Genomic DNA, 12,823 nt, shown 5'->3' on the forward strand with positions numbered 1-12,823 from the left:
GCAAATGCAAGTCTTTCTTCGTATTTAAAGAATATCCATCTCGTACATGGATGGTTTACTGGATGACGCTGAACCATACCAACTAGCAAAGTCACAGCTTTAATTCACAATGTATGATGAATTGGGCTTATCGAACCACTCATGTCTACAGGGGGATGTCTCCAGTTTCCTGGGATAAGACGTGGGGCATGGGGCTATGCAGATACAGATTCCTGCTGGGAAGTTCTTACCCATGAATGTGAATGAAGATATCAGCAGGCTCAGTGCAGATCATGGGGGGAGGCTGTGATGCAGTGGGAATGTCACTGGACTAGCCAGAGACCTAGCCTAATGTTTTGGGGACAAAAACAGAACTCTTCAAAGTCACCAGACTTGAAATATTAACTCTGCGTTCTCCTCGCAGATGCTGCCAAATCGGCTGAGTTTTGCCAGAGATTAGTGTTTTTGTTTCAAGACTGCAGCATCTGCAGTTCTTTGTTTTATTTTAACGTTCTGGGGATGTGGGTTCGGATCCCACCACGGCCGATGATTCAACAAAGATCTGGAATTAAAGAGGTAACCTAATAGTAACCATGTAACCTCTGCTTTTAAAATAAACTTCCATCACTAATGCCTTTTAGGGAAGGAAATCTGGGCTGCATGTGATTTCAGGCCCACAATGCAGTTGACCCTTTACTATCATCTGAAATGGCCTGGAAAACCAATCAGCCCTAGGGATGGGCAACAAACGAAGACTTTGCCAGCGATATCTCCATCCCATACAAGAATTTTTTTTAAAAAATCAACAAGGCCTCAAGCTAATAATCAATACATTTAACAAGCAAGTTCTAACAAACTTCAATGCAGTAACCAAACAATATAGTAGATAAGGTGAATACCACGCCAATCCTCAACAGTATTGGCACTCAAGTCCTACTTGTTTCTTCCACGTTAAGCTCTTTATATATCACCAACTCCCAGACCCCCATCTGATGGTCCTTTATGCCAATATTTGAATCAGCATTTTTTGACAAAGATAGCAAGCAGGTGTCTGTCCACATCTCCTTTCTTGAGATACTTCGCTGAGTTCAACTTGCTGTGGAGATGTGAGTTGCTGCGTTCCCCTTTATTCCTGAGGTTCCAAGGCTAACTTAGGGTGTCCAAGTCACAACCCAGGCTGAGATCAGGTACCAAACCAGTCAAAGCCAGGGGTATAGCCTGATGTATTCCACTGTCTCATAACTCGGTAAATCATCACTGTAAGTAACACAGTGAATTGGAGCAGCAGACCAACAATAAAACAGACCCTACCCCACATCACAAGTACCATTTACATTCCAACAGCAAAGGATTCGTCGCTTCTTGTCCCCAGGAGTAGGGGAAAATACCAATGATTTGTAGGGAAGAGTCCCTACAATAATGCTATCTGTGCAGACCATGCCCACCTCCTGAGGTTCAGACAGACCAAGACTCCAATTGGTCAGGAAATGTCATCCAGTAATCAAAGCATCAAAACTCCAAAAAAAAACCCTATAGGAGTTTCACAAAAGATTCAGATGATCATTTAGATCTGAAATTAATGGAAATAAAAATCACAGTTTATTAATGAAAAAAAAAAGCCAAAGAAGTGTGGACTCCAGAAATCAGAAACAAAAATTGCCGGAAAAACTCAGTCAACTTCTGTGGAGAGAAAGCAGATTTCATGTTTTGGGTTCAGTGACCCTTCTTCAGAACTGATGGTAGCTTGGAAAAAGGTTGGTATTTATGCTGGTGGGGGGAGGGGAGGGGAGGAGTAAACTTTAGTTGAAGAGAAAGCCCAAAGAGAGAGAGAAAAAAGAAACAGTTGGACAGACAAAAGGACTGGGTAAAGTTCAACCTGGGTGAATGAATAGCTGCTAATGGGGAGTATCAGTAGCTGACAATGGATTGGTTGTAGTATCAGCCTGTGATGACAAGGCCCGGTTTGATAAGGTTGGCGTAAGGACATGGGAGAAGGTGCTCAGGCCCGAAAATTATTGAACTCGATCTGGAGTCCTGAAGGCTGAAGGATTCTCAAGTGGGAAATGAGATGCTGTTCTTCCCCAGCTTGCTCTGAGCTTCGCTGCAGCACAGCAGCAGGCCCGAGGCAGAGATGTTAGCCAGGGAACATGATGGTGTGTTGAAATGTCAGGCAACAGGGAGCTCAGGGGTCTTTTATTAAAACAGACAGCATGCACGTGTTTTTAAAGCAGGCAGCAGTCCGTGTTTCGTCTCCCCAGTCGCTTCTCACAATGTGTTCTGCTCTCTAACAGAGAGACAAAACACAAACTGGGCAACCGTTCTGCAGAACATCTATGTTCTGTCCATAAAAATGACCCTCAGCTTCCTGTTGCCTGCTGCTTCAACACACCACCGTGTTCCCTGGCTAACATCTCTGTCTTGGGTTTTTGAAGTGTTCCAGTGAAGCTCAACACAAGCTGGAAGAACAGCATTTCATTTTCCAATTGGGAACCCTGTAGCCTTCAGGACTCAAGATTAAGTTCAATAATTTTAGGGCCTGAGCACCTTCTCCCATGTCCTTCCCTCAACCCCACACAACAGGCCTTGTCATCACATGGCCTGTTATCATAAACAACCCATTACGTTCCCCATTAGCAGCTCTTGATTCTCCCAGGCTGACCTTTACCCATTCCTTTGTCCACCCAACTGTTATATTCTTTCTTTTCTTGCCTCTATTTCCACCTATCGTTTACCCGTTCCTCCACCTTCAGCATATACACCAGACTTCTCTTAGCTACAATCAGAAGGAGGATCACTGGACCTGAAATGTGAACACTGCTTTTCTCTCCTCAGATGCTGCCAGATCTGCTGAGTTTCTCCAGCAATTTCTGTTTTTGTTACAGTTTCTGAATGGACAGTTAATGTCACTCATGAGGCAAGTCAGAGTCTACTCCTTATATAAAAGCTTTATACCCTTCAAGTTATTTATGGTCTATATATTGAACTTGGATCCTGAAGATGTTGTGAAGTTGATCAAAGTGCTGGAAATAGGGATGGATACTAATAATGCACATACTCAAACCGATTTAATGCCAACAAACAATGTCACTAAGTGGAGAAGAACCTCAAATTGGGTGAATGAGCCAGATCAGAGGACAGTAATGGAGGGCGGCATGGTGGCTCGATGGTTAGCACTTGCTGCCTCACAGCGCCAGGGACCCGGGTTCAATTCCACCCTCGGGCGACTGTCTGTGTGGAGTTTGCATATACTCCCCGTGTCTGCATGGGTTTCCTCCGGCTGCTCCAGTTTCCTCCCAGGTTAGATGGATTGGCCATGCTAAATTGCCCCACAGTGTTCAGGGATAGGAAGATTAGGGAGTTGGGTCTGGGTGGGACGCTCTGAGGGTCAGTGTGGACTTGTTGGGCCGAAGAGCTTGTTTCCACACTGTAGGGATTCTATGACCTTCAGAAGGACCGTGTGGTCCATCAGATCAAAGGTGTCGAGGAAGAGAATATTGCAGTGTCACCATGACTAACATCCTACACCCCTGCGGAACAAAAGCCTTATGAGAGAAGTAGCAAAATGCCTATTATGAGAGAAAAGAAAGCCATCTTAATGGCAGCCAGTTGCTTTGTGAAAAAGACAGATCTACATTGTCAAAATTATAGATGCAGACAGTAAAGTTGAGACACCAAATCAGTACCTGAACACCATCATGTGCAAAGAAGGATTTAGCATCCGCTTCTGTTGCTAACTGCAGGCAGGTGGTCTTGCTCCAGTACTTGGTCTTGCGAATCAGCAAGTAAAAAGCTCTGTCCTCACTGTTGGTGTAACACTGGCCAAACAGATCTGCAACCAGAGGGGAGAAAAAAGATGAATCACTTCAAATTATTACAGGATATTACTGCATTATAAACAGACAGGCTCTACATCTACATCTAACCATTATTGCTGGGGTTATCAAAAAAGTTAAAGATTTTATATATGTATGCAAAATTCCTCAAGTAATCTGTCTTTTAGATGCAGGTTGAGAGAAAGCCCATACCAGGCTTCTGTCTGTAACAAGGATTACTATCCATTACAAATAAACAGAATGTAGCTACAGATAAGGAATAATGAACCCACAACTTAAAACTCCACTGTTAAAACTCTAACCCCTTATAAAACAACTTCTACACACATACAGGAAGACACAGACAAAAGGGAAAGACTGGGAAAAGATTTCAATAGTCCCTGCCTACAGGATTCAATGAGTTGATCATTTCAGCTTGACAGATTTTGCTGCTCCTCAAGCTTCCTTCTCCAATTGCTTTTGCTTGCAGGAGGCACGGGCATAGTTTCTGACTTATTGGTTAAGAGCCATAGCTTATAGTAATTGGTGAAGAAAAATAAACTGGCCTTCTTCAGGCTCAAGGCTGAAGAGAAAAAGGACAACATTTTCTTTCAAGGAGGTCCACTTGGCTTCTGACCCAAACATTCACACCCACAAGCTGTTCATCAACCTGCGAGGTGATAACACAATTGTAAGCAGGCAGGAGGACTTCGTCAATAACAACAGGTTACCCAATCCACAGACCACTCAGTGACTCCTACCAGGCCTTTTAACCCGTCTTGAACAAACAGCAGTGTAAACAACACTCACGTAGAATCCCTATTGGCCCTTCAGCCCAACAAGTCCACACCGAACCTCAGAGCATCCCACCCAGACCCATCCCCCTATAACCCACCTAATCTACACATCCCTGAGCACTACGGCCAATCCATCTAGCCTGCACATCTTTGGGCTGTGGGAGGAAACCCATGCAGACATGGGGAGAATGTGCAAACTTCACACAGACAGTTGCCCAAGGGTGGAATCAAACCCAGGTCCCTGGTGTTGTGAGGCAGCAAGTGCTAACCACTGTGCCACCATGCCTGTGTACCAGACTCACAATGAGCAACTTGCTTTTAAGAAGTGCAGTTACCTCTCCACAAGCCTTATTTTTTATAAAGGGTCTTTTATTCCCCATTTCAGTACAAAATCAAAATACAGGAAAATACAAAGGTACAGTCTTTACATGTGATAGTCTTTACAGGTCTGTAAAACCTTGGAAATTGGTATCTGAGGGGGGATTCTACAAAATTATGCATTGTAAGTGATGTAGAACATCTGAGCAAAGTTACTTAAATGCTAAGTTTGGATGTTTGGAGGAATGGAACGGGGCGGTGGGAAGCAAGAGGCACAGGTTGAAACTAATTTTGGCAAAATTAGGACTGATATTAGGAAGTTCTTCTTTACTTGGAGAGGGATCAACACATAGACTGGGCTCCCAACCAGAGGGAAAAGCTAATTTGAGAAGCAATCAGAAGCTGCACTCAAGACGTCTTAGGGCTTTACTCGATTGATAATTGAAAACAAGATTGATCGCCCTTCTCCCTTTAGAAAAGAATTTTCTAATCAGGTCCATGATCAGTGCATCAATGGTGTTGTAAAGGATGTTGCTGTGCGGATTTTGTGTCCCACAGTACCTAGTGCCAGTTGATCATATTTTGCCTTCTTCATGCTCTGAGACGTCTCCGTGTCTGATTCAAGATGAGCCATTTCTTTCAAAATCTTGCATGCGGCCAGGGCTGCCGGCACTGCCTCCGGACCCTGTGAGAGCGAGAGAGAGGGAGCGAGAGAGAGAATGTCCTTGTCAGCTCAAAGGTGGTACACATTAAACCAGAATTGCAGCTTGGTAAATACAGACTAATTACCAACAATTGACACTTGTGTTGAACCTCTAACATAAAATATGTCAAGATTGTGCATCCACAGCTATTTGAGGAAGGGAATTCCAAAAACTCTCAGCCCGCAGACAGAAACAAAAGGTTTCCTCATATGTTTTAAATGGGTGTCCCCTTAAATTATGACCCCCCAGTTCTAGACTCTCCCACAAGAGGAAACATCCTCTCAACATCCACCCAGTTAAGTCCTCTTAGGATCTTATATGTCTCAATTCAGTTACCTCCGACTCTTCCAGGATAGGGCCTAGCCTGTCTTGCTTTTCCTCAGAGAGCAGTCTGCTCATTCCAGGTGTCAGTCGAGGTGGGTGAGGGGTACAGGTGCCAGGTGGATAACTGAGTTCAGTCAGGTCCAGAGCAGGTTGGAGGGGGTGGTCGGGGAAGGACTACTGGTCAGGATCACGTGTCAGTGACAATGATTTGTGGGTCACATGGATCAGTACCCAGGAGTTAGAGCAGGTTATAATTTCTCTAACTTTTTCATTTCCTGGCTAACTATTCAGTCAAAGTCAAAGTCAGTCAGAATCCTCTGAACTCGTCAACTCTTGGGGACTTAGCCGAGGGTTCTGGGCGCTAGGCAAATTCCACATAGCCGGTCGGTTAGTGTGTTGGGACTCTGCATGGTCCTGAGGCTTGTCTTATGGGGAAACATCCATCTGGTCTCTGACTATCCAGAGACTGAAAAGACTGGGCCCTCATCTCCACTAAACTCATGCTGATGGCCTGAAATGCAGCAAGGCCTAGGTTTCTCTGCTCACCATTTCCCAGAAGTAGTTAGCCATTTCCTGTCGGTTCTGCAGGATTGCCCACAAGAAGAGGTCCCTCCAAGGGTTTTCCAGCTTCTGGCTTAAATCAGGCATCACAAACAACCTCTGCCCGCGTAACTTGCTGTTCAACTCCTGAAAAAAAGTACATGGATTTTGTGTTCAGATGTTTAAATTCAATCTGTTTCATCAAAGGTAAGCCATCCACATAGGTGGGTCATTAGTCACTATCTTGCTTTTACTTGCCCTTTCCAAAACAGGACAAATCCTTTCTGTCACATCCTATATCTCTTCTCATCCTTTTTCTGGTGCAAAGACACTTGATCTCTCCTCCCACCACAACCCTTTCCTCTCCTTGCCTCCCACTTCCAATTGGATGAGAGTAGTGTGTTACACCCTATGCCACAGTAAAATGGCAATTCCTTTTCTCGTTGGTCACGTAGTATCTTCTGGATGTTGGGGATCTTATCTTAGTGAGAGGTTAGGCAGGAATAACTTAATGGGGAATGAGAGTGTCACAGCACATGGTTGGAAACATGCTGCTACCAGAGGGGATTGTCAGTGAGGCTGGGGTCCTCTATTGTAAGTAAGTATGTTTGATTAAGTGCCCAGATCGCAGGGAGTGCATTTTGCCTTGACAGTAAGAAGAGTTTAGCAAAACATTTTAGCTGGGAGGGGACATGAGTTCCTAATTTGTTGAGTTTTAATTTCAGAAACCTTAATAGGTTATACTTCATTATCTTTCAGCAGTTGTAGCTGTTAAATATTGAAGAGATCAATGCATGGATAAACCACTACTTCAAAATGTATTCGCAAGAATACAGGCTTGACAGCTCCTTCTTGCAGTAAATACTCTCCAACGTGGCTTCGGGCCTGCATCAAGCACAAGACACCATCTTGGTAAAGGAGTTGAAGCTAGTGCTAGGAAACATCAAGTGGAACATTGCTAAGGGAGTGATTACCACTTACATTACCTGCTAGCGCTTATTAAATACACTGCTTGGTATTTTACATGTATAAGGCATGACCTAATGTCCCCTATCAATAGTGAGCTGGGAGTATACGAGCGGTTGCTGAGGGGTCTTGTGGCACAGTGGTAGTGTCCCTGACTCTGAGCTAGAAGATGTAGGCCCAAGTCCCTTCCGCTTGGAAGGTGTGCGACAACCAGTCCGAACAGCTTGACTAAAGTAAGCACAAGTGACTGCTTGAGGATTGCAGGTGCTGGTTAAAGATGGATCACCTCTCACTGTTCACTTGCTGCTGGAAATTTGGAGAGGGCTTTCAAAACAAGATCAACACTCAACAGCATCTATTCCAGAAATTCTCTGTGAGGTTCACCCAAGAAACTATTCTCCCCTGTTAGACACAACAGGCAGGTGAAAGAGCATGCCTGGTCATTGGCACCTTGCTGGGAATCCCATTTGGTCTGGAATGGGAGGAGGACATAAGAGCAGGCAGAGAAACAGTAGCTAGTATAATAAAAAAGGGACAGGACAATGAAATGGACCCCTGCCTCATTGTGGGTACAGGTCATACTTCCACTACTGTAACCAAAACCCTCTCATTCAGTCTCAGAATCATCCTGAAACCTGTCAACCAGCACACCTAGCAGTTTGTGTGGGATTGGGTTTTGTACACTGATATACTGCTCCTGTAAAATTCCGTCTAATCAGTGCTTACATAGAACGTAGAACAGTACAGCACAGGAACGGGCCCTTTGGCCCATGATGTTGCGCCGAATATGACACCAAATTAAAGTAATCCCTACTGCCTGCCCTTGGTCCATATCCCTCCATTCCTTGCATATTCATGTGCTTATCTAAATGCCCCTTAAATGCCCCTATCGAATCTGCCTCCACTAACATCGTGGCAGCACATTCCAGGCACCTACCACTCTCTGTGTAAAAAATTTGCCCCTCACATCTCCTTTGAACTTTCTCCCCATCACCTTAAATGAATGCCCCCTAGTATGTGTGCTAAACTTACAGTCCCAGCTTCAGGGTGGTTCAAATGATGGTGGTCTGAAATTAAGACCAAAATTGTGTTCTTTCAGACAGTCATGGCTCAGCACAGCACCCATTTAAGCACCTGTTTTCACCCTATCGTAAAAAATATCCCCCTGAAGTCTTAAAACCACAATAATCCTTTCCAACATTAAACAAGTCCCGTTTTTAATTTTAAAAAGTTTTAAAGGAAAAGGTTGTATGAAGCACGAGGTGTATAAAACCATGTACGATCACCAGAATACAGCTTCAGCTATTGTACTGCGCCTTCTAATGGATGACTTTTCGCATCATGAAACTCTATCATAACAGGAGCTGTAGATAAATGTGGATATTCTTGAAATGAAAGGTTCCATAAGGAGTAACTGTGTCTGGTCTTTTGATGTATCCTTATAGAAAATTCAGTGATCCATATAGTTTGAAAGCACAATTCAGTGTTCTGATCAGGGTTTGTGTCAAGACTATGTTACTAAATTAATAATAATTTAGATCAATTGTCCAGCAGAGCAAGAATTCAAATCCCAATAAAGCAATCTTAGAATGGGAATTCAGTTATAAAAAGCTGATGTCAATAAAAGACACACACCACACACAATATACTTGTCCAAGAACTGACTGTTGGGCCTTGCACTTACTGTTATTGACTTCCTAACACCCAAATGCTTGCGAGAGGGGTTGGATTCCTGGAAAATCCCCTTGCATGCATCGTGTAGAAAATCCTTTAGCACTTTAGATACTTCATACAGGGTAAACTTGGGCCTCTTCTCTGTTGTGTCACGGTGTGAAGTGGGGTTCATGCCAGTTATAGTAAGTCTTTGTTCCTCATGCTTCTTCAGTAAGAGCTCATAGAGAAGGCTCTTCTGCGAGATGGAACGGTAGAGTTCCTGGAGCCGGCCATAGGTGAGGAAGTCATACATGTTCATCCCATTGTCAATGAACAGTCGGACAAACTCTGGCTTGTCGTTAACCAAGGCATCCATCATTACTTCTTCCAGGTCACATGACTACAAAACAAAAGTACACATATTATTCTTGTACATGACCTTGATTAGGACATGTTAAAATGACTCTTGCCAGTCCAACTGGGCTTGGGAACACCAGTCAAGTGGAGACTATTGCATAGCCTCACTCAGGACATATCCTGAACAGAGGGACTCTAAATCAGTCCACAGCAAAATCCCAAAACAAAGCTAAGCCTCAACCAAACAGTTAATATTTTCTTCAGGATCTGGGCCGACAAGTTATTGTTGTTGCTGCTGGTGTGATGGAAATCTGGTCCAATCAGGGAGCCCTGGCTGACAGATAAAAAGAGGAGTGTCAGACATTCTGGCACTCAGAGCTGGCTTTGAGGGAGCTGGACCAGTGTCAAGGACTTTCCATGTATCAATAAAGGGTGACTTGGTGACAAGATACCAGCCTCTGGAGTTATTTCAATCGCCTTTTTAATCAAGGAAAGGTAGTAAGTACAGGTGTAGAAATTATGCTTCAGGTAGACAAAGTCTTTGGTTAGACTATACCTGGAGCATTCCAAGCACTGCTAGACACTGTACCTTAGGAAGGATATATTTGCACGGGTGGGAGTGCAGTGCAAATTTACAAGAAGACAACCTGAACTTCAAGGTTAAATTATGAGAAGAGATTACAGAAACCAGGTTTGTATTATCTGATAGTTAAGGGGTAATTTAATTTAAGTTATAACATATGAAAGAGTACATATATGGTATGTAGAAAGCGACCATTTCCACTAAGTGTGGTGTCTAGATCTAGAGGACATGGTTTAAAATCTAGAGTCAGACCTTTCCAAAGTGAAGTTAGCCAGGTGTCTGTCCTCGGTATGCCGCAATGTTCCAGCAAATCACAGTGCAAACCGGAGGAACACCATCTCAATCTTCAGAAAAGGCACTTTACAACCTTCTGGACTTAACATTGAGTTCAACACCTTCAGATTGTGAACTCACTCCCATTTTTTTCCCTTTCTTTTGGTTATACTTGTTATGGTCTCTGTCATCATGTCCTCTTTCCCCTACCCCCACTCCAGTTTGGCAGTTGGACACACCATTGCTCTGCCATTCTCACATTCCAATCACTTAAACTGCACTGTCAGCACCTTTTACCCCTGGCACTCCACCCCTACCCTATTGCATAAATGCTGCCCCCTTTCACGCTTCACGTCAGCTCTGATGAAGAGTCGTTTTGACTTGAAATGTTAGCTTGCTCTCTCTTCGGATGCTACCTGACTCGCTGTGATCTCCCGCACTTTGTGTTTTCTGGCAGGATTGTACACTTGCCCCACTGTCAGGTTTGAGGGTGGGAGAGCACATGAAATCCAACAATAAGAAACCACAACTGGTTCTCTTGTAGCTCTAACAATGGAAACGTGTTATCCTGGTTCAGTATTGTCCAGACTTGACTTCACTCCCAACTGCAATCCAATTCCCATGTGGCCTGCAATTTAACCAATGGGGAGATGGAATTCGGTAACTCGCCACCCAGTTGGTCAATTGAGGCTCTAAGGCAGAATAAAAGCTCATTTAAGAGCCTCACTCCTCTGCTGCTGAGATTAGCATGTGATGGGGAAAGGCCCACACAAAGCTCCCAACCTATCATGTTTCTCTGTGCAGGACCTTACAGCATATCGGAGACCCCCCTCCCCAAGTGTCACGTTCTGCCAGCTGGCCTCTCTCATGGCTTCACAAACCCTGCCACTCTCCACAAACTCATCAGCAACTCCCAATCACTTACAAAGTAGTGACTGAGCATTAGGTCAGATTAGGATATCTGCTTGGCATGGATGAGTTGGACTGAAGGGTCTGTTTCTGTGCTATATAATTCTATAACTCTGTAACCTACCTCCTTGAGCATGAAGTGTAATACCAGCACTGGCCACATCTCCCAGTGGTGCCGCTGTTACTGGAGAGCTGCTGGCTTCTGAAATCTTACCTCGTCTATTAATGGCCAATTAACCATTAAATGGATGCCTCTTTGCCTAGGAAACCTCTCCATGACTTTCTAGATGGGCATCACTGCACCCTCTGTATTATCTACCCAAAGGATGGTAAATGTTTGAAACTTTCTACTGCAAATGGCAATTGACGCTTGATCAACTGTAATCTTGTATCTAAGATTAAGAGACTTTTGTTAACAAAAAATACCAAGGAGGCTGATATTTGAAATCAGGTGACTGTTAGCCATGATTGTAGCTTCCCGTAATCTTACAGTTTCCTTAAAAATAACACCATAAATCATTGACATCTACCTGAGAGAACAGGTTTAATGTGTCAATTAGAAACAGAAAATGCTGGAAGTAGTGAACAGGTCAATACAGCGTCTGTGGAAATGTTTCTGCACCTTAACTATCAACACTGTTTCCCTTTCAACAAATGCTGCCTCGCCGGTTGAGTACTTCCAGCATTGTGTATATGTTTCTGATTTCTAGTGTTTGCAGTATTTCAATTTTGTGTAGACATTGAACGTCCCATCTGAAGGACACATTTCTAGCCATGCAGCTCTGCCTCAGTTATGCACTGCAACATGCACCTGGAATTTGTGTTGATCTCTCTAGAGATGAGTTGAATGAGTTTTGGCCATCTTACATGTAGGGGAATATTGAGGCTGATTGAAGTTAAAATTAATTCCCAATTTTGAACACTTTGATTTCCGAGATACGCTCAAAGTCATAGAGCAGAGCTGAACCATAATTTACAAAACAATGAAGCAATGAGACTATGTAAATGTGGGTCAATTAACGCAACTCACTAAGTTAGGGAGGGCTAGAAATTCCAATTAATGTATCCAAGTTATGGAGGGACTGAATTAGCTTTGAGCTGAGCTGAATTGAACAGGAATATCAACTTGTTCAGAAATGTATTTACACAGATCTGGAGCAGGTGGAACTTGATTCTGGCCTTCTGGTTCAGATGTGAGGACATTACCACTGTGTTACATGAGCCCCTGAATTAGCTTGAATATTTTTATTCTCCCAGGTTATTGTGGACTAGTGGATCAGCTTGCCAGCACATATACTAATTCATTGTATTCTTTCAATTGAGCGGGATCTGTGTTGACTGAAGCAGTGAAGACCTTTAACATTAGGTGAATAACTGTTAACACAATATGTTTCTCCTAATTCAGAGAATTTTAGAATCCCCACAGTGTGGAAGCAGGCCATTCAGCCAATTGAGTCTGGGATGCAGAAAGTATCTTAACAGTGACAATACATTCAAAAGTATTTCTCTAGATGTAAAACTTTTTTGGGACCTCCTGAGGTTGTGAACGATGCTATAATAATGCAATTTTCTTTTTCCTTTCTTAATTCGGAACTTGACAAAAGCAAA

The 12,823-nt window shown here is 43.5% G+C and overlaps 1 protein-coding gene across 1 annotated transcript in view; it reads right to left on the reverse strand.

Moving 5' to 3' along the window:
- The window catches only part of trpm5 (transient receptor potential cation channel, subfamily M, member 5), a 70,528-nt gene that overhangs the window by 38,598 nt on the left and 19,107 nt on the right, over positions 1-12,823 (reverse strand). Inside the window, exons 8-11 of the mRNA XM_048607002.1 lie at positions 9,125-9,493; positions 6,481-6,621; positions 5,468-5,591; positions 3,663-3,808 (exon numbers count right to left, since the gene is read on the reverse strand). Of these exons, the coding sequence (XP_048462959.1) occupies positions 3,663-3,808; positions 5,468-5,591; positions 6,481-6,621; positions 9,125-9,493 (780 nt within the window). The remainder of the gene's footprint in view (positions 1-3,662; positions 3,809-5,467; positions 5,592-6,480; positions 6,622-9,124; positions 9,494-12,823) is intronic.

The sequence above is a fragment of the Rhincodon typus genome, chromosome 17 (genome assembly GCF_021869965.1).
Source record: "Rhincodon typus isolate 14 chromosome 17, sRhiTyp1.1, whole genome shotgun sequence".
Classification (NCBI taxonomy): Eukaryota; Metazoa; Chordata; class Chondrichthyes; order Orectolobiformes; family Rhincodontidae; genus Rhincodon; species Rhincodon typus.